The 23,540-nt window shown below is 35.4% G+C and overlaps 2 protein-coding genes across 3 annotated transcripts in view; both read left to right on the forward strand.

The window, feature by feature from the left end:
* Positions 1–592: 592 nt before the first annotated feature.
* On the forward strand, positions 593–11,895 carry LOC121876533 (ADP-ribosylation factor-like protein 1). Its single transcript, XM_042381714.1, has 4 exons — positions 593–719; positions 4,541–4,757; positions 8,802–8,913; positions 10,947–11,895. The coding sequence occupies exons 1-4, from the start codon at positions 611–613 to the stop codon at positions 11,154–11,156; spliced, it is 648 nt and encodes a 215-aa protein (XP_042237648.1). The 5' UTR covers positions 593–610; the 3' UTR covers positions 11,157–11,895.
* Positions 11,896–22,241: 10,346 nt separating this feature from the next.
* Positions 22,242–23,540, forward strand: part of LOC121876624 (protein Wnt-5b-like) — a 76,899-nt gene continuing 75,600 nt past the window's right edge. For both annotated transcript variants that reach the window (XM_042381904.1, XM_042381903.1), the window contains exon 1: positions 22,242–22,450. The gene's annotated coding sequence lies outside the window, so the exon portion shown is untranslated. The remainder of the gene's footprint in view (positions 22,451–23,540) is intronic.

Here is a 23,540-nt window from a genome sequence, read left to right on the forward strand (position 1 = left end):
ATATTTGTATTAGCGAATATTTACAGAGCGAACGTTCATGTAACAAGAGACTTATATTACTACAGTATTACATTATTATTATTCGAACTTTGAATAATGCAGCTTGATCTTCAAATCTTTTCACTGTAGGAGATTAAGCTTCAAACCTACAGTCTTAAATGACTTGAAAAAAAATCATATACAGGTAATATTTTTATTAGGTTTGGTTAGGTTAGATTAGGTATTTTCGGTTTTATGTACCGTGTCTAAAAAACTAAAAAATATGTTTTTCAATGTAGATTTTCCTGCTAATCACAAAAATATAAATATTGTTTTGGAGGAATGATTTTTGAAAAAGATAATTATTCTTCATCAGATTAGGTTAGGTTAAGTCATATTTTTGGAATGAGCATGAAAATCTACACTCAAAAACATCATTTTATACTTTTTGGGGACAGTGTATTACATGCTTCACCGCGGCCGGTGAAGCATGTAATACATTATCAGAACAATATATTTGAAAATGTTACTTATCAGAATGAATCACAAATATAAACACCTGAATTCTTTTACTTGTACGATTTAATACTAACTTCACTTTATCTACAGTTACGAAACAGAGAAATACCTTATGTTAGAGTCCCTGAACCTCCCCGACGACTCTCATCTTCTTCATAAACTCATCCACGTAGAACACCGTGTTTTTGTTGCCAGCTGTCAAACAAAAATATTAGGAATGGGTAAGTTTTGGTACTCTCTCAGGGGAGTGTAATGGTTGTTATGAGTGTCAGGGTGTGACCGTTACGGATATAGGATGGACAAAGATAGACGATGGATTTTATATGAATAATATTAGAGATAAAGTCCAGAAAGCAGGAGAAATGTTCGCCCTAAACACTGGGCGGCAGGTTGTAGCATCGTGTTTGTGGACGTGGAGCTCAACCCAACCTTTAATACCTCGCTATTTAAGACAGTTTGAGGCTTGAAAAATTATCAAGATAAACCTTTTTTCATTTTCCTATATGATAAACATAGTCTGCTATTAAACCTCGCAGCTCATCATTATTTCCAGTATTTTAGTCCCATGTGAATCATTTTGTCCAGAATATGTAACTTAAATTTGAGTTATATCTCTTGGTAGAACACGTTAATTGGAAAATTAGTAAAAATTTGCAAGAGATACGTGCCATGATAATGTATATTGTAGTATTATAGAATAACAGGCAGAAATCACAAAGAAAACCCCACTGTACTAAAGTGGCAACCCTCTGGTAGACTACAATTCATTCTTGGACAAGTTTTATGGGTGGATCCTTAACCCTCTGGCACTCCTGGCTATGATCGGAAATCTCACCCCCTCGCAGTCTTTCGACGTAGGTTGCATTGATAACAGGAAAAAAATTTCCATTTTAATAATGTACATGTAGTAGATATTTTGCCGTGACCAGCTAAGTTCCTAATAATAATATTTTACCATGAGTGCGCTGATTGGCTAAGTACTTTCTGTTTAATATGATAGAGGTTCTGCCCCCCCCCCCCCGATAGGAAGTTAGGTAAGGTTAGGTAGATTTCTTTGATTGGTTAGGTCAGGTTTTATTAGGTTCTGTGGAAAAATATAATAAAATCGTATAACTCTCTCTGGTTAGTTATGTTTATAGCTTCACAACGATCGACTCGGGGCGAAATAAATGCCCAATGCTGCCAGTCACGTTCACATATTGTTCTCGTGTTGTTAGCTAGTAATGGATGATTAGCCAATTAGAGCACACTCACGGTAAAATAGTGTTAGTAAGAACTTAGCCCGACGTCAAAATATCCACTGTCTTTTAATAAACATTGGGTAGAGCGATCCAAACCCAAAGTGTATCTTTGGAGGAGGCATCTGCTAGCCTATGAGGGTAGTGAGACGAACTTACGTGGTCGATAGGGCCGGTTTACTGGTTCCGTGTTTCTGGGTATAGGAGGGGTGCTCTCATTGTGAGATAAGACTGAGAGGTAGGGATTGTGCCTGCACGGGAGTGCTTAGTGGCGCGATTTGTGTTGAAAGACCATGACGGTTAATTATTGGCTTAGAACCAGGATATTATTACCAGAGGTGTATACAGAATACTGTACAGTTATAGTTTATAAATCTAGAATGTTTTGACAAGCACAACACAGTACAGTGAATTTTGTACTTATCACCTGCACACCCTCAGAATATACTAGAAATTCATTAATGATGTTATAAACAATATTAAAGATTCGTTTTATGCCTAATGGATTTTTTTTACTAAAATATTTTTTCTTGTGTTTTGTGAAGATTTAAAAAAAAATTACTGTTATTTTTGGGGCTAATGCTTATTTATGGAGATTTAAGCATGTGCAAAAGTATCCTATATTGGTACGGTGTTCATAGTCATTCATGTTATGGCTCCAACCTAACCTAAGCACCGAAATCACGCAAAAACAAGAAGAGAATCACTTATTCCTTCACCATCAGTTAAATAAGGTATTTTTTTATGGCAGTGGATGTTTTGCTGTGACCGGCTAAGTTCCTACTAATGCTAATGTTATTTGACCGTGATTGGCGACATTTGGCATTTATTTGCCATGAGTCGATCGTTGTATAGCTATAAACATACCTAACCATTTTTTGGTTGTGCATAGAAACTTCTGAGAAAAACAGAGGTAAAGATTCTTTTTAGGTCGAACATGGAATTTCATAATTCAAATTACATAGGGAGAAAGCAAAAAACTATTTTCTATTACGTTTCTGATGCAAATTTTTTTTTCGATTATGTTAACCAATAAGATCTCCCCAATTACCAACAATATTAGTTGTTCAAAGTGGGCGGTAAAGGTAAAATGTGGGTTGAAATACAAAAAAAATATCACCAAACAAACCTTTGAAAACCTTACCTACAGTAACCTGTAAAAAGGTTAAAAATATGGTAATACCTGAGAATAGCACTACCACCAGAAGGAGTTATTCGATTTTGTTAATTTTTCCACATGTTCTTATCATTATAAAAGAGGTGACATTTACTATAACCTGACCTAATCAACCAAGAAAACCTACCTAACCTTACCTAATTTCCTAGCCGGGGGGGCGGACTCCCTGTCATATTAAACAGAAAGTACAGTACTTAGCCAATTAGAGTGCACTCACAGTAAAATAGAGTTAGTCGGAACTTAGCTGGTCATGGCCAAGTATCCACTACGGTTTTTTATAGGATTAGAACTTTCCTAGGTAAGGTCGGGTTTCCAGAGGTTTATTTGAATTTATTTTTAACCCTACATTTTCCCTCGTTTTCAAAGCCCTGCCCACTTTTGAAGGATTCATTGTTGTTGCTAGTATTAAAGGGATTATATCTTCATAAAGGTTATATTCATTCAAATCAAAACAAAATACATACAAAAAAACTACTATAGTAATGAATAATCCAGTTGGGCATAAAATGAATCTTTACCAATCCAGTAAACACATCATGAAGGGTAATACTTTGGAACACTGACTTTTGTTAACCAGCAACTTAAAGAAAAATTTCTGTAAAAATTCTTTTTTACCCCAATTTCCCCAATTAGTATGAGATAATATTTTTCTATTTCTTTTTTTAATGATTTTGACGAACAACTGTATAACCTCCATCTAAAGCATAAGAAATACAATATTGTATTTTAGTTTTGCTACCCACTTTAATTTTGTTTCACTTTCACCTGTAATAACCCTTTTAGGACCAAATACTTAAAGAGAAATTGTCAGAATAAATCAAGTTACAATAGAGACAGAATAGCCTGAGCAGTGATGAGAGCAAGTACAAGAATCAAAGTGGCAAGTTTTTTCAGCGAGTGCTTTTGTAGGTGGTGCCATTTATATTAATAAAATTTATTACATTGTTATTTTTATAATTATTATTATTATTTTTTTTTTAATAAACTATTACCATCAATGTTACTGTTATCTATTAAAATGTGATTAAATTATTTATTAAAAACTATTTAGAAATGGTGCACTGTAATGTACTGGTATTCCTGCACTCTTCAAATTCACAACACAACACAGTGCTACATTGCTGGAATTCACCAACAACACTGAGAAATTGTAAGAAAAGAAGTTGGTTCAGAACATTAACTAAACAGCACTGCAAAAATTGGAAATTGTGGTAAGGGTGGGAGACCTGTAAAGGTATTGTTCAACTTTAAAACCATTTATAACAAACTCGTTTATTATTTTTATTATTATTATTATTACTGTATTATTGTTATTATTACTGTATTATTATTATTATTATTATTATTATTATTATTATTATTATTATTATTATTATTATGGAGAACTGTACTCGGTGTTTACTGTCCTGCCATTTTAACCTGTTGTTTGCCCTCCATGCCTTGTTGTTATCCCTCTTTAAACGATTATTTTCTTTAACATTTGTTTTTTTAGGAATGCAACCCCATCATTAAATAGGGTATAGCTGGATTGAATAAACATTTGTGTGTGTGTTTATGTAAAATTTGTTATATATGTCTTTTTAATTTTATTTATCAGTTTATGTACTAAAGGGCTTTGTATCCTTAGGGGCTCTCCTCAGCTACTTTCGGGGCCTAATTGGTTCTCGAGAGATGCGTATATTGATCCTTGGACTGGACGGTGCAGGCAAAACAACAATCCTATATCGGTTACAAGTTGGCGAAGTTGTGACTACTATTCCAACTATAGGTTTCAACGTAGAACAAGTTACATACAAAAATCTCAGGTTCCAAGTGTGGGACTTAGGAGGTCAGACTAGTATCAGGTGAGGATATTGAAAATTTGATCCAAATACAGTACAGTACTGTATTAATACAGTATCTCTTAGTATTGCTGAATCTTTTACTTGGATATGAACGAAGTTAGTTACCAAATCTCCTTGTGTTCTTTGTTCAGCCACATTTTATTATCATATACCAGTACTTTACCTCATATAAACAACTGCCATAATTTTATAGTACAGGTACTTACAGCTGATCTGTTTTTCTTTTACCTTATTAAAATGTGACTTATCCGGTATCCTTGAAACTGCCTTAGAAACTTAAGAAATATCTCAACTTTTATATCCCTCCCACATGGTACAATAGTATGAATTAATGATGCTAGTTTAGTTCACTACTTAACTCTATAAGCAGTCAAAGTCAAGCAGTGGCCTTGGGCGGTGGTCAGTTCAGTGTGTATGTACTGTGCTATGTTGTTTTTTTATAGTTCCCAGGTGTGTCTTCATCACATTTCTTTTAATACAGTATTGTAAACTACTTTATTGTAGTTTCTTCTGATAGTACTGTACACGAAATTATAGTACAGTACAGTAAGTCCTCGTATAACTTCGGCCCGCTTAATGTTGTTTCGGTACTATGTCGCTTTAGATAGTCCAAAATTCGTTTAACGTCCCGATGACCCAGTACAACATCGTTTTGCATCGTCATGGACTACTCTTTATAGTGCATCACTCTTTCTCGTGTGGCTGCGCTACGCTCTCTCGGCAGCCGCAGAGTCTCAGTGACTTGCCACCCTCCTTCTCTCCCACCCTCCTCCTCCGCTCCTGCCATACTCCTCCCCTCCAGCCATCCACCTCCTCTGCTTCACTACCCACCACACACTCGCTCTACCACCTCCGCCCATCAGTGAGTACCAATACAAACTTAGTACTGTAGTCGTATATGTATGAACTATTTTCTGTAGAAAGGGCAATGATTTTCTGTATATGTAATGTATTTCATGGGGCAAAGGGATGCTGAGGGACGTAACTCCCGTATTTATTTATTTCTTATGGGGAAAATTGATCCGCTTAACGTTGTTTCGTAAACGTCGCGTTTTTAGGAACGTAACCCCAGCGTTAAGCGAGGACTTACTGTACATAAATTATGAAAACAAAATCCCTGAAGAGAAAAAAGGAAGTAAACCCAACAAGGGTTAGGCAACACCTATCCAGACAATGCTTTGGGGATTGGCTCAGCATTTCTGCCATTCATTTGATGTTCACTCCTCAAGTAAGACTTTGTGAGTGAATTTTTTAATGAATTATAAATTATTCTGAAAAAATTTAAAATGATTTCAGCAAATCATCATGTGTGGTAACATCTATTCCCAGAACACTAGATAGGAGACACCTGTTGCCAACATGGTGATTCTATCGACAGATAACACATCTGGAAACCTATCACTTCTCTGATGACAGTTTAATGCTTTTAGCAACATGGTAAGGTTATTTCTTTAGAGATATTTATCAGGCTTTTGACAATAGTCTTGCAATTTTTGGGTTTTGTAGTTTTCACTGGAGGCACCAGTTGCAAAGTAGTTATCATGTTTGAAATGAAACTATAGATTGCCCTCATTTATACTGTAGGTTGTGGTTCTGGAAAAACCCAGTAAAGTAAGAGGTATAAGCAAAACCAGTACAATATAAGCAAAGGCAGATTTCCATAGTAAAAGGGGAGTTAAATTCCCATCCCCAACCAAAGTCCCCCTTTTGAATGTTTTCCAAGTTAACTCTTTATTTGTAGCCTAGGTTGTAATTTAAGTACTGTACAGTAGTGTACTGTAATCAAACCATGTATTGTTTATTTACTAACTGCATTACTGTACTAGAAACTGTAAAGGCAACACAAAACAGTACTGTATATACTTAAAAGAGGCTATAATTGACAGTTCCAGTGGCACTAAATGCCATTGCATTTTGGGCAGCAAAATTACAACTAGTGAACACAGAATTAATTTTTTTTTAAATAATTACTGTACTGTCATCTGCTTTTGTGTTGAGCGTAGTATTGTACTAGTAAATGGGACAATTTATATGAACATAATTTTAGCTCGGTAATTTTTGTCTAACCCATAACACGTACTGTGTGTGACTTTTGAAGGAAATTATCTTTATTGTTTTATCTTTTGACAAGTCTATCCTACATTCTGTAATTTACCAAAAAAATAAATAAATCATGAACCTCCTGTAACACTTGTGTAATACTCTCTATATATATATATATATATATATATATATATATATATATATATATATATATATATATATATATATATATATATAAAACGGGAAAAGGAAACAGCGGAGCACCTTAGCTTTCGTCTTTATTCAGACATCTTCAGAGGCCTCTGAAGATGTCGAATAAAAAGCTAAGGTTCCGTTATTTCCTTGTTATCAAGATTTATCTTATCCACGTTTTCATTGTGGATCTACATGAAATACAGATATATATATATTATATATATATACAGTGGGGTATGCTATAACGAATCTAATTGGTTCTAGAACCTTGTTTGTTATAGCATTCGTTCGTTATAGGATTAATCTGTTCCAGGCCCCCAAATACAACCACTTAACACTGAAAAATATAATATAAAATTGTAAAAATTGTAAAAAAGTGCATAAATATGCATCTAAACCCCTGAAATAACCAATATCATTAATACTTGTAATAAAAAAACAATAAATTAGAAAAAAAAAAAAAATTAAATAATGTTCGTTGTAGGAGTTTCGTTCGTTATAGCATTCTCAATTTTATAGGTAAAACCGTTCGTTATAGGAATATTCGTAGTAGGATCCGTTCGTTATAGCATACCCCACTGTGTATATATATATATATATATATATATATATATATATATATATATATATATATATATATATATATATATATATATATATATATATATATATATATATATATGCTGATAACCACAAGGAAAGAAGAAAAACACGAAGTTCCCAAGCGCTTTCGTGTAATTCACATCTTGTTATTTATTCTGGCTTATGCCAAGCGATTTTATTCAGCTTAGGGAGTCCCCCGCCCACTAAGGGGTTAATGATGTTAGTCAGTGATAATTTTCATTATCCTTTATACCAGTCCTGCTGCTTTACATTAAACAATATTATATTCTTTTTAGGCCTACTAATACAATATGTATTATATTTTTTCCTAGTACAGGGTACAGTATTTTTTGTAGTACAGATAGCTTTCCATGGAAATTAAATTATTTATACATAACTGTATTGCTTTTTTACCTGTAATAACAGGCATCATTCATGGTAAAGCAAATGGCATCTTGAAAATAGAAATTAAGGTTTACCAGTAATTTGCTTTGCTGGGGTATATGTATTGGAAATACAATTTTGGTACTCCTTGATATAACAATACTGTACAATATTTTAAAGTTTATTATGTATTAAGTTTACCATTAGCTATACAGGGTATAACATAAAAGAAATCAAATATTCAGTACTGTACAAGTCATTAACATTTCCCTGAAAAGTTCTACTGTGTAATGCATGCTTATAAAGGTTTGGCTGATGTGTTATGGCGCAAATGGCTGAAATCCATCACTCACTTGGAATAATTTTTATTAAAGGCTGATAATTTGTTGATTATTTTAAAAACAAATTATGTGGACCTACACTTGTGTAAGTTCAGTACAGTACTGTATATTGAAATATATTAAAAAAAATCATTGACCCCCACACTTTCAGTTGTTAGGCTTCACACACCTGTTTCACCCCATTCAGTTGTTAAGCTTCACACACTTGTTTCACCCCATTCAGTTGTAAGGCTTCACACACCTGTTTAACCCCATTCAGTTGTTAGGCTTCACACACTTGTTTCACCCCATTCAGTTGTAAGGCTTTTCATACCTGTTCCATCTTAACATGTTAACCTTGTTACACTTGTTCACCCCATTAAACTGGAAATGACTTAAGTTTGAATATTAGATGGTTTTCTCCAAATGTATTTATTTTATTTCCAATGCTGCAACGAACTGTACCCCAAAGTTGGATACTTAAATTTTATTGTTTCAGACCGTATTGGAGATGCTACTATTCCAACACAGATGCCATCATATATGTGGTGGACTCAGCTGACAGAGACAGAATAGGCATTTCTAAACAAGAACTTGTTTCCATGTTAGAGGTAAGTCCAAAGGAGTATATGTCATATATTTTTATGATCTGCAGACTTCAGCGGATAGCTCCTGATGAAATGCTTGTATGACAGAGACACCATATCGAGTTTCTTGAGCACAGTGGCAGTTATTTAGTTGTAACTATGTTTCTGACTATACCTGCATTAATCAGCGGCCAAAGGAAAAGAGATTCCAATTGAATTGATGTGGAAGTTGCCATTCAGGACCAGAAAGACTGAGGGCTAGGAATTGTTCCCCTGGCTTGACCATTTTCAGTCACACTCAGTTGTAGAAAATGGTTCCTTTGAAATAGTCCTTCACATTTTCCCAGTCCTAATCTGCCACTTACACAGAATGGTCTTGCTTAAAAGAGTGCTGATGTTGAATTGCTTGTTACTCCTGTTTCTGCTTACAGATAGAGGTGATGATATGATGTTATGTTTTACTGAAGCTGTATTAATGCTCAATATTAAGTGTACACTTGCAGTCATTTGTACTGATTGAAGATGAGGTGTAATAAACAGTCCTTGAATTTTTAATTCATATAATGAGATGTTTGCCGAGTTAAAGTTTACTACAAGTTCCATTAGGTTCTTAGCTCAAGACTGATAATTTATCCACTCTGTTAGATTAAAATGCATCGTGCACAGACTGTACTTTAGGTTTGCTGATGGGAGAGATCCCTTTAAGTTTCTGTAATTTTCTGTGATGTGTCTCAAGATTTGGTATCTGAGTTGGTCCATTATCAAAACGGGGATACCTGGATCGGCATGCAAAATTTACCCCAAAAGGAAGGGTCTTGTGTGCTTCCTCTTTTGATATACAGCATGTCCTTCAAATTTGCGGGGAATAAGTTCTCAAAATGGCCTCGAATCGTCAAATCCGCGAATGACATTTGCTGACCGGGGGGGGGAGGGACATTTTTCTTTTGTACAAAGAAATGTATATAACCTTTATGTGTCTACCCTCAAGTCTACTCTGTACTTTATTAATAACAAAGCACAGAGTGGAGTTGAGGGTGGACTCAACATTTTTAATACATTTTTTCTGCTCATTTGTGAGAGGATTTGCCCATTATTATTTATTTGTTTGTGTTTTGTATGTGTGTGTCCACACACACACACACACACACACACACACACACACACACACACACACACACACACACATACATACATACATACATATATACAATACGGGTAAAGGAAATTACTGTCTCTAGAACGAATGGCTCCCTGTCCTGGCCACGACAGTAGAATCCTGGTTTTATGCTTGTTTGTTATCCATAAATTAATTGTGCAATACTCACCAAAAGCATGTAGAACCGTTATTCTGATGTGCTTGGAAGCTACTGATTTTATACAATTCATCAGAGTAGAATCCATCTATGAGTTGGTTTAACCGTTTCCTTAAAAGAAGCTCTTTGACAGTAAGATTCTACATCAAGACAGGAAAACTTCATTGTTTGAAGTAATAGTGAAGATACAGGTGTATATGCCTGTACTGTACAAATTTTAACATGTAGAAGTTTCTAGAAGGAGAGAGATGTGCAAAACATGTATCTGCATACTGTATTTATCTTCTACTGTGGGTACCTCATCACCCCAGTCACCACCACACCTTACTACCATCATGATCACACCACATATTATAAGCCACAATCACTACCAAACGAACATCACATTCCACCATCACCTCATTATACTACTGTACCATCTTGATCACATCTCATCATTTCACAGTCACTATTAAACTAGTTTTCCCACATAACAGCCATCATAGCTAGTGGTGACCATGTTAGGAACAGAAACTAATGACCTTTGTAAGATCCCTCCCATCAATCATCTTGTCCAGGGCTATTTTAGAGCTCAGCTTTCATTACCATGTGGAGCATCATTTTCCCACCTTTTCATTTACACTAATATTCCTCATTCTGTTTACATCAACGTTATATCTTTTTGTTCTCCACTAGAATTAATTCCTGGTTCTTGTTCTTGAGTATTATTTTGAAAATATTTTATTTATTTCTTGTAACTTTCAGGAAGATGAACTGAAATCTGCTATATTAGCAGTTCTGGCTAATAAACAAGATATGGAAGGTGCAATGACAGTTGCTGAGGTTCACTCGGCCTTGGGTTTGGATGCCCTCAAGACACGGACTTTCCAGATATTCAAGACTTCAGCTATAAAAGGTGAAGGCTTAGACCAAGCGATGGACTGGTTAGCTAATGCTCTTGCTACCAGAAAATGAGACACATTTGCAGCATAGACAGAATGATGGATGGTGTAATGTGTGTGTGAGGTTGTCATCTGCCTTCGCTCATCAGATGCTCTCTACCCCTAACCTGGAAGATGTGCTTTGGACAATTATTCTTATGTCTCAAGTTTTAAAAGATGTAGTAAATTATATGTGAATTCAGTTCTTGGTTACAAGGGAGATGTGCAGTCTGACAAGCGAGGGTAACTACTTGTGGTTTAAATTTTTATTGTGTGTAAATGGAGCTGTGCAAATTTGATGCAATGTGTATGTGATTTTATATCTCAACATTTTGTTATTTCTTTTTTACCAAGGGGGATATTAGATAACAAGATAAAACTTAGGATGTTTAGACTATTCCAAGTGTTAATTTGGCAGTCATGTGGATTAGAGTTGAATTTTAAAATTATTGTGGATGAATAATTGAAGGTTGCCATCTGCAGACATCTTATATGTCCCTCAACATTCATAATATTGGTCTACACAAGGTTGTTTTTATTTAAGAGTTTTGCCTTGAATTTGATGTTTTTGTGTAGATTTGTCATGTGAAAATTTTTCACTTACCGTATATATCGGCCTGCAAGGCGACGTGGTGTATAAGATGACCCCAAAAATTTCCATTTAAAAAGTAGGTATTGAGCTCTATTCGCTGTATAAGACCGGTACCCCAAATGTGACACTTACCATTGGGAGCTTACTGACCCAGTAGTCCTTTACCAACCATCCCATTGACCAGTGCTGTTTACACATCCTTGGTTTTTTAAAATAAGGCCAATTCACTTCAAGTAATGTCATCAAATGTTACCGGCTGGTGTAGTGTAAACACTAGTGACGTCACTTAAGCGCCTGTTATTTAACTGGAACTAATGTCGGTGTTGAGTAAAATTTTTCCTTGTACTTGAAATAGATTTACCGATTTATTTGTTTATTTATTTATTTATAATATACTGTAATATATTAAACACACTGCAAGTATTTTCTTTAATTTATAAGCTTGCTTTGCGACAAAGGGAGGCTACCATTATACCTGTTAGGTGAAGTTGACCTGATACATTTATGGTGATCATTAAGGATCAAACTCCGAATCAGATGACCTGACTTCGTCTTCATCATTCTCATCCTAAATTTACTACTGTCGGTAGTTTCAAGAATTAACGCAGTCATTTACTGAATATTCTTTGTAAAAAAATAAATTTTAAATGAATTATTTATAGGAGATAAGTATTATGATCAGTAAATATACCGATATGCATTACTGACCACCTTGGACACAGAGACGGCTAAAAATAGCCCTACCTCACCCCTCTTACTGCTGGTCACTTTCCCTTTCTTGTCTTGTCACTGGCAAATGGCGGGGGTGCGCGATGATAGCTGTGTTCATCACCGGGGCATATTGTCCTTTCATGGTATGCTAGACAGGTCCATAATACATCTTTATCATTTTAATATACCGGCAATCCCATTTTCAATCCAGCTTCCCAAATGCAAGTTTCAGTATAAAATAATTAGTGGTAGGACCCTGTGAGTGGTTCACAATGTTTTCCATCACCGCTCTTGACACGCTAAACCACAATATCTAAGAGGTAAGAACTTTATACCTGGTACTCAAGACGACCCCCAATCTTGGGCTGACCCCCTTAAGGTTCAAATTCCGTCTTATAGGCCGAGATATATGGTAGTCTTTCACATGATATTAAGAGCTACTTATGTATTATTTGGGGTAGGCAGCCATGATGGACACTCATATACATACAAGTAGGATAACTACTGGGGAAGATAATTTAGTCATAAAAGCCAATACCATAAGGCAGCACAGAATGTACTGGTTGAAAATAGTCTATAAGTTAAACCATTTTACATATAATTTTGGGTGTCATTTGAGTCTTACAATGATCAATCCTATTTTAGAAAACAACTCATGATATTAGTTAGAATGATGGTCTCTACTAATCTTTGGAAAGTGACACATCTATTGTAAGACAATAAATCGATTGGAAAACTCATCTTTGGTATTGATGGTTATATTTGTTTGGGGTGAAGGCACAGTAATGGTCCCATTTTGTTAATTAATATTATTCCCTAAAAAAATAGGAAAGTGCAAACAGCAAACTTGTTCTGAAAAGGTATTCATTAAAAACCTAATGAAGTAAATCATACGTCATTAGTTCATGGGTCTTAGAAACTGGTGGTTGAAAAGCATGTGAAAAACAGGTCTTCTATGATGGGGAGGTAAGGAGGCAGTGAGGGACTGACTGGTCATTGAAGAAGCAAATAGTTGTAGACTGAATCTTTTCATAATAATAAACAAGACTGAACTGCTAATATTGTCCAGACCTGATTAACTTTTGGAATTAATGGGTTGAAAGATCACTGATGATAAGAATTCTTGCACAACTGCTTGTCCTCAAGGTTTCTCAAGATGGGATGAATGGATATTAACTGTACGTTAACAAGTGCTACACACAAAGTTTTAAACTTGACCAACTTGAGGAAATAATGAGTTGAGGCCATAACAGGTGATCACTGAAGCTATACTGAATCAAGAACTGCATATTAAATTTTCATGATAATTTTAAAAGTTTTGCTAGAAATTAAAATAAAGTCCATAACTGAAACATGTCTTACAACATTAACTTATTATTGATAATTGGATATATTGTACTGTATTACTTTGTTGATAAGGAAGATTCATGCACGGACCACTTTATATCACACTGTCAGTTAGGGTTTGATGCACAGTTCCGTGAAACTAAGGTGTGCATTGCTGTGCTTTGATAAGGTTTACTTGTAGGTAATGTAAAACTGTGGGTAATGGTAAGATATGATTATGTAAGGAAGTGCAATGTGATCTGTAAATGTAAAAAATTGTAAGCAAGTTAATCTCTTGTGTTGTCAGATATTTTATTTTCTTGTATATATTAAGCAGCTTGACTTTCAAGAACAATTATGTAAACTAAGACTATAATTTAAAATGTGGGCAACAAAAAGGAAATGTAAAAAATTTAACTACTACTTTAAGTACAATGTGAAAGTAATCCCCATGCTTAAAATCCTATTTTACCTGATGATTCACACAGATGTCAAATCTTTGTATTTAAGATGAGCATTTGTAATATCTTGCACTGTAGATTTTCCGTACTGTATATTGTTTTCATAAATATTATTTCACCAAATTGAAGCAAAATAAAGAGAATATATTTAATTTTTTGAAAAATTTCTACCTTTAATTATATTGTACTGGTAAGTGTGGCTTCATATATTTAATTGTGATATTAATGAAGACTGCACAAAAATGACTTTAATAAAGGACGAGATACAAAGTAGATGGGTTGTAGCCTCACCAGATGGACAATCTCAGTAGGAGGAGTACAGTAGTTATTAGTTGGGAGTTACATTAACCTTATTGTAACAACCTTATATTTTTGTACTGTACTGTAGTCTTATCTGTGTGTTTCTGAAATTACAGTACAGGGGTATCTGCAAAACTATTCTTTTTTATAGGTAGTATCTTTATGCCCATTTTTTATAGCATACAGCTATAGTTACATCTTTGGTTACTCACAGTCCACAAGGATTGATAATCCAGTATTTAGACCTTTGATATGTGTTACTGGTATTAAATAGACATGTCTATTAGTCAACTGATTCAAACAATATTTGATTGAATAAATCCTTCCGTACTGCAAGCGTGAAGCCCCAAAGAGCTTATTGTTCTTTGCCTTATTAATATTCCTCTTGTAACATGTCTCCTGAATTGATATACAGTAGTTTTTATTAATTTATCTTTGGTATTACACGAGGGACTGACTGCATCTGCGATGATCTTAAGTTGGTAGGTTAAAGATTGCAGTGTTGGGTTGTAAGCTAACTCTATTTACCCTTGGTATCCCATGAATTGCATTGATCCTACTGATTGTAGAACTTGTGAATTTTTAGATTGTATTTTGTATGTTGACACCATCTGTGCCAATCTGTTTTTTTTTTTTTAGGATAAAGAATCTCTCTTCAGAGACATGTGTTTGATTGTGGCAGTTGTGATATGATCTGCAAGTCAGTTCTGGTTGTAGCTCTTCCTGCTTCTACTGAGTTCCTGCCAGAGGAAGTGGAGGATTTTATTGCAGCAGGTCAGGGGTTGCATGACACTGTTGACCAAGTGGAAGCTGGTGTCTAAGAATCCAGGTTAGTATTGAACCCTGGGACTGGGTCAGTACCAAGTGCAGTTTCAAATGGGAGATCCTCTCTTGGGGTCGCATGGCCCCAGCTGGAGTGGAGTTTTTGACAACCGTTTCAGCTGAAAATGTACTTAACCCCTTCACTATGGGGATGCCACTTTTAATATTTTATTTGGGTAATCCAAACAATTTAATTCAGCATGGGGGATACAGTACACAAGTGGTTAAAGTGGAGGCATTTGCTCATTAACCAATTAAGTTGTCTAGTTAAATAGTAAAACATGGGTAAACATAACTTCCTTGAAATTTCCTAAAATTAATTAACTTCAATTAATTTTCCTTTAAAAAAGTGGTGCATGGGTGGACATGTAAGGTTTGTGGGCATAGGCATACAGACTGGGGAGGGGGAATAAGGACAAAGTCATGCAGGCAAATTATTTACAAAGATTCAAGAAAAAAAGTACAATAAGTTGATTTTCACTGTTTCCAATCTTAAATTTATCCAAGGTCAGGTTTGTTTGACTCCTCAATTTACCAAGTTTGTTAGCAGGTTTTACCAATTTTTTTTTAGATACTGTGCCTACCCTGTTGCTAAATATTTAGTGGATTGTGAAGTGTGAACACCTACCTCCATGGAAATTAAAATTCAGTTACACAAAAGAATCGGTTAAATAAAACTTTTAGAAAATAAAGAAACCTCAAAGAGAACAATCAGTAAGTGAAGTTTTTAAGTCATCACATGTATTCAATGTATGAAAATATTCTACAGTATAATGAAAATGATAGAACCTTTGGAATGAGAGATGTGAAAATTGGTTTTGTGTAGCATGGTTGAGATGACACCTGCAGTATGTAATGGTTTGGTAACAACAGTAATTACTATAAGAAGCAAATTATCACAGCTGTGAAGGTAATGAAGAAAGACAAGCAGTCTACTTGAATTCTGTTATGAGATTGAAGGATTTTGAACTTGAGGTAGAAAGGAAAAGCAGAATACAGCAATCTCTCGCAAACTGCGGGAGTTAGGTTCCTGGAAAACCCAGAGAATAGTAAATCCACGGTTGGTAAGACTAATGGGAAATAGGGGGTTAGGTGCCACGGCTGCTGATAATACTCGTCAATGTCTAAATAGGTAGCCTGTTTCTTCACTAAATACCTGTGTTGTATATTTCATTAAATTTGAGCCAAGTAAATATAAAATAGCTTTATATAAATTAAATAGTACAGTAATATAAGTATTATAGTATGAGGGGTATTTATTTTTCTTCATTGAGGATGATGTGGAGGGAGAGGACACACTTCCCGACCCGCACCTTAAAGGTAGCTATACGTCCACCTGGCCTTCACATGTATTACTTCAGAACTTAAAGGCACATTTTCTTGGGCCTGATCTTTCATCCATTTGTTTTAGATTATGGTCGCGTGGCATATAAGTAACTTTGCACTTTTCGATGTGCCACCAGCAACATTAGCTTTTATTGTAACCTAACTTTTCTTAATTGTATGAATTGAGGATTAGTTTACTCCCATGGCTCTCAACACGCAGTAGTCTATCAAGTAATTCAACTTTCTTTTCTAGAGTATATATGTTCCTCGCCCTCTTCACTTTCTTCTCACCTTTATCACTAACACCCAGTGCATGCTTAGGGGACATAGTTAAAGTCAACAGCAATGTTATTACTACAGTAGAAAATACGTAATAAATATTCACTGTATGGAGTAGTAAAATATGTCTGCATGTTATGAGATCACAAGACTGAGAGAGGTGGGAGTAGTGGCTGGATGCTGCACAGATGAATACATTGGAACATTGAGGAAAAATGATGCCGCGCTAAATCATGGATACTCGAAATCTGTGGTTGGTGGGGGACTACTGTATGACATTGTAATGAGGTAAGGAAGAAATGAGCTAAAAGAAGAAAAAATATTGTTTGTTTATATCAGTAGGGAAACAGAGTCATGCCATGTGCAACATCCAGTTAGGAGGAAAACACAGTCTGTAAATTATTTTAGCAGTTATTTTAGTGTTTTTCTCTATCATGGGTGTAATTATCACAAAGATGCCAGACCTACTACAGTACATGTATAACCACAGGCAACCTTTCATAATTGAGAGAAGTGAATATTGTCCTCATTCAAATTTAGAAAATGTGAATGTAGAATTGAGGAATATTCACGTTTTCATATATATATATATATATATATATATATATATATATATATATATATATATATATATATATATATACATTTTTTGTGTACAGTACAGTAGATTTCCCTGCTAATTTTTAAAATTTAATTTTTATTTGAGAATTGATTTGGGAAAAATTATACTATACAGTATATTATTTTTTTTAGGTTAGATAAAGCTAGGTTAGGTAGGGAAAGTTGGTTTGGTTTGGATTTGTTAATTTTTTGCATATTTTTACCATACAACTTGAATTGGTAAGGTTTTAATGAATTCTTCCCAAGAAGGAGGCATAAAATCCATTGAAAATACATCGAAATATACAGGAAAAACATCATTTCAGCCAAAAAGTCGTGTGGTCTTAAAACAAGTAATGACCCAAAACTTCTAAGTTCCAGCCTGTGTTTTCGAAAATACAACAGCATCCTGCTCATTTTATAAATTCCATGACACTGATGTTAAAATTCTGAGGAGTGGAACATTATCAGTACTAAATGCGTTAGATAAAGAAAGCGCTCATATATAAACCACTGGTCAACATTCACAGAAGTAAGAGTACCGTGTACGACTTGCCTCTCTTAGTCTTTCGGAAATCGAAATAAATAAATGTTTCTGTTCCTAAAACGCGTTGCTTGAGCAATTAGTAACCGCACAATACCGTGGCTCCGTTGCAGTTGCTACAAAAAATGTACAAAAGAAAAAAATAATGATTTCGCTGAAATTTTCGTCTTCCCGTTTTTATTCCTTGCCTGGTAATTATTTAGTTTACTCCCCAGCCGCTTTAAACCGCCACTTTTGCCCATAAGAGTGGGCCATCCTTCTCTAGTTTTAGATTCCTTGTCCACACGCATTCCAGGAATTTGTCCACGGTTTTCCTGGCGAATTTCAGGACCACTTTTTCTAACATACTAATTAAATAACTAAATCTACTTACCAATACCTAATTTTAAAATATTTGAAGATAGGTTAGGTATTACAGTATTATTATCCCTGATGGCGTATATGACATCACAGTCAATATTCGCGGAAAGGTTTGTCTTTTAGAACGCAAAACATCTAGATGGTTCTTTTTTTTTAATTTCGGATAAAAAGTAATATTCTATATTTAAAAGACAAAAATAGAATTTACTATAATTAACAATGACCACTCAAATAATCCAAGCCAATAAATACAGAAAAAGATGTTACCACGGGCAAACTTCAACAGGTGATCAGTGGCTCTGTGCCTTTCTGTGGACTGAGATGGACATTAGATGAAGCTCAGCAGTGAGAGATCCTTAAAATTGAAATAACATCCTCTTCAAACGTGTGGTCAGTATTTTTCAAGTCAGTTATCGTCTGTAAAACTTTTCCTGGGCAGTAACCAGAGGTTTTATCATAGTGGTACAAGAGGCTTCCATATACTATAGCATTAAGCCTAGTGTTAAATAATAGTAGACGTGAAGTGTTAAATTAGTTTCAATTGTGAGTGACTGGAGAAAGGGGTACTGTATATTAAGTTGCATTGTTTTTTGTTTTTTTAACAAATGAATCGAGTTTGACTTCTTCGGCTCAACTAAAACCTCAGGGAATTAAGTACTTTGTTTACGTTTGAGGACTATTCTGCCAAAGTACTGTACATGAAGTCTAGATCTAGAAGGAAACTTGTTTCTATAAAAATAATACAAGAAATTTTTCAAAGAATCAGGTTCGTTATAACCTTCTCCCTAGATCCGCGAATGCGACAGTAAACATATTGTCCCCAGAAACTTTTTACTCATCATCCACACAGCTTCACTTTTTTTTTTAGCAACACAATGCTCTTTCTATAATACACATTCCCTCCCCCCCCCCAAGAAAAAAGAAAGAAACGAGGAAAACGCACATTGAGAAATTATTCGGCGGAATTTTGTACTCGGGGAAGTACAGTATAATAATGAATTTTTGCAGAGCGGAACAGTTAGTGGTATTTTGTGGGTGCCCTTGTCGCGTGACTTAGCAGTATACAGCCTCGACCAATTATTTGTTATACTAATAGTAGTTATTATTACCATTTTAAATTTTATTTTAATTTTCGGTACACACAACAAAAACATGCGTGGAGCTTCCCCACTGGACATTTATGTCAACGTGTCCTTCAATGCTGTACAAGCATTCAGAACTCCTTTAATTTTTGTAAATGGCACACTACAGATTATCAATTTTGTCTCACGCCTTACATTAATACTCATATACTAGTGTGCACATTGTATGTAAAAATCTTGTTTTTGTAAGGAACTTGGATTAGCTAGTAAGTATTGTACAACAGTATCTTGCGTCGTACAGTACCTAGTAGCCTATAGCCGGCTCCTGTTGACTCAATTTTTTATTTCTAACAAGATTACTTAGTCGTCATCGTTGTGCCTTAAGTTTTCTTTATGTTTTTGTGTGTGTGCCTTGAGTTAACTAGTAAAGGTAATCCTTTAATTTTTAGTTATACAGAAAGACATGTACAAACATTTTAGATTGTGGGATCTGATGTCTTAGGTCCAAAGTTGCCGCCACGTGCTAAACGAACCCATTCAGCAACACCCTTCACAATCTCAGTCAGTAAATCCGTGACTGAAGCACTGGGGAGACTCATAATCTCAAGACAGAAATCAATGCGGGCAATCTTTGACTGTTACTTGTTACGGTGAATTATAAGAAGGTAATTAATTCAACAGCTATCAAACACCACTCAACCCGATATAATCAGACTACGAGATTAACGCGTGTAAATTTTCTCATCTCTGTCATTAGGATGGGGATTCTCGTAACCATGATGTCGATGACCGGTGCTACACTCGACCGACTTCATTTTCTCAACTATATTGCTTAAGGTTAGGCGGCTCGGGCTTAAACTGACTCTATAGGAGCTGAGGTGTACCCATTCAGCTGTATACTCGTTGACAATTAATCAATGTCAGAATCACTTGATTTATTTAGATTTAAAAATAAAACTTCAGATTTACCTACTGTATACATTATATTAGTAAAAGTGTAGTTGTCTAGATAGGGACAGAATTTTACGGAAAGCGTTCAAAACCTAATCATTTGCGCATCGTTCGTAATCATCTCGAACACCTTAAAGTACTCATAAGTTCATAACAAATCATTATACAGAACTTAGACAAAGAAGTTGAGCGAGTGAGTACTGTGAAATAAAAGGGTATTGATATGATGAAACTTTGGGCGAAGAGTTAGGGACGGAGAGGGACCCATACATCGAGGAGAATTAATAGTACAATAGATGGCCCCAAAACTAGGGTGATGAAAGAGGAACAAGACGAACCAAAAATTGGTATTTTTACACTTGTCTTCTAAGTAAGGATATGGAGATTATTAGCTCAAAATTACAAAAAAGTGTCAAATAAACATGTATATAAATAAATTATTAAATACGTACAGTATAAACAGAGCTATTTGGGAACGACATATTGTAAGCCCACAACTTGGTCAAGCTTCAAGGCATATAATAATTTACTAATTATCTCAGTACAAAATCAATTCGCATGCGCATCTTCATTGTGTTGTAGGAAGATTATATAAATACTAAAAAAATTTAATGTGTGTGTCCTGGAGATTCAGTTGGACGGGCAACACTAGATTTATGAAGTACGGACCCAGAAATATACGAGGTTACTTATTCCCTCTATTGGTTCGCCTCATACCATCAGTAGCTCTCCTGTTTGAGATTGAATTTGAAATTGATATTATTGATCGTCCAGCTAAGCGGAGTCATCCACACACTTGTGAGTGAGACGGTGACACTTTCGTTATATTGGGAATGATTCTCATCAGAAACAAATTACACGGATCCTCCCATCGATAATAATTGCAAATGAAAAAAAAAGTATATATATATATATATATATATATATATTGTTCATCTTCATTTTTGACAAGAATGAATTTTTGTTTAATTACACGTTTTACCATACTTATCACATTTATATTCTCATGATAATATAATTAGTATGTGTGTACAGTATGTATAATATTTAATTATCATGCATATATTTATTGGATATGTTTGCGATTGAGCGTTTTAATATAGACAAACCTGTAACGGGCAACAAATTATTTACAATAACTTAAAAAAAAACTCGTTCTATCTACATCCCAGTATTAAAATTTAAAATTTTCACCTAATATTTGTGACCTTATAATACCTATCATTAAATTGTCATTGATTTTCAATTAACGCGCAGTGTCATTTATATTCGGAATTATTCAATATGTGTCCGTAAATATCTATGCTTGCTTGAATCAAAATTCCTCCAGGTTGAATTGTCGTTTGTAACCCTGGTGGAGAGTGGAGGGGGAGGGGGAGGCGTGGCCTCCGAGAGATCTCCCGCAGTGATGTAAGATGATCCCCGTTCTCTGATTGGTCCATCTCACTGAGCGGGCGGAGCCTCTTAAGTTTACCTGCATGGTGGACAAGCCTTATGGTTTCACTGATATAATTTAAAAAAAAGTAAACCACAAAGTGTGGATGCTGTCTCTCTCCCGATGGATCATGTCATTATTGTATTCCTTATTTTTTTCTTTTCGTAATTAGAGGAAACATATTCCGTGTCAATAAAAGGCACCAAAACTGAAACCATTGCATCTCAGGCTAAACAGAGCGCCTTGGGCAATGTTGCTCATCTCGCCAGGATAAATCACCAGCTATTAAAACTTGGGTAGAATAAAGTGCAGTGTTTTGGTATACTTGCTATGACGGTGAGAGTGCCGATGCTGCATTACCTCACACTGGCCATAGCAGAAGGCTGATTGTGACGCTGAAGGTAGTGGTGGCCAGTTGGGGGCGGAGGGTACGGGACTGCTGACCGTACACTTTGACGGGTTGTCATTCTGAGTTGCGTTGCGGTCGCGACAGGACGGTAGGAGCTCCTGCGGTCCAGCGGCGGTGGCTCCTGTGGAAGGTAAGGAACCTTGCGGACCATTTTTACCTCCTGGAGGGCGTGAGGATAACTGCTACCACAAGCTGGGATGTGACGCACTGATCATCACTTGGTAGTGCAGGTCTAGCAGGGTCCGGTGTGAGGGATGCCACACATTCCGAACTTGAGTGACTATCTTCATTATCTGTTTACTCAACCTTGCCTTTTGATGCTAAGATATATACTTAAACCAATTTACTACAGACTCTGTCAGTTACACATTTCCTACATGAAACTTTATGCAATTTTAAAGCGACTTAAGTGTTATGAATTGATTAACCGATTCACATTTTATAAAACTTAATTTATAACATTTATGTAGAGATTGTCTTCGAAACACGAGGATATTGTTTACTACTTAAAGAAATATAACATTGTTGACAGGGTGCGTAGTTGTGACATGAACCCGAGTGTGGAAGTATTTACTAGAACACATTCGCTCTTGTTACCTCTGCTGTGAAACACGAAATAATAATTTGCTTTTCTTGTTGATACGTGCATATATTTGTTCGGTAAGTCTTTCTGTAATGTTCCCATAGGGGCCTTTGTATACTGGACTTAACCAAGCTTACGGCGGGTTATTGTCACGTCCTATAGTTCGTGGAGGAAATTTGGTGCTTGCGATATATACAATACTAGCAAATGTTTATTACAAATAGTTAAAACACTAGCCGAGGCGCTCTGTTATCTTTGCAGGGAAGTTTTAATAGTTTTGTAATTTTAGACAACAAGTGTGTTGGTGTGTTTGACGAGAGTAGGTTAGCGGTACGATATTTTTTTAAAGAGAAAAGAACTGTATAAAGATTGCGAGTTATCCTTTATTAATATAAATGTGTGCAGCTATTGTTGGTCAGCGTATAGGGCACTGGGGCGGAAGTGGCTTAAGAGTAGTGAAGTATAGCAGGAAGCGTTACACTTTGCACTGAATCCAACGAGCGAGGCAGTAAAGTTTACACCCAGGCAACGCACCTCAAGAAGGTCTGGTGTGTTTGTTGAGAACTGAGTCTTAATTAAGTGAGAAGAGTGTAAGGTAGCAGACAAGATATTAGGAAGGTCGTTGATAAAGGACGAC

Source organism: Homarus americanus, unplaced genomic scaffold (genome assembly GCF_018991925.1).
Source record: "Homarus americanus isolate GMGI-L3 unplaced genomic scaffold, GMGI_Hamer_2.0 scaffold28, whole genome shotgun sequence".
NCBI classification, from domain to species: domain Eukaryota; kingdom Metazoa; phylum Arthropoda; class Malacostraca; order Decapoda; family Nephropidae; genus Homarus; species Homarus americanus.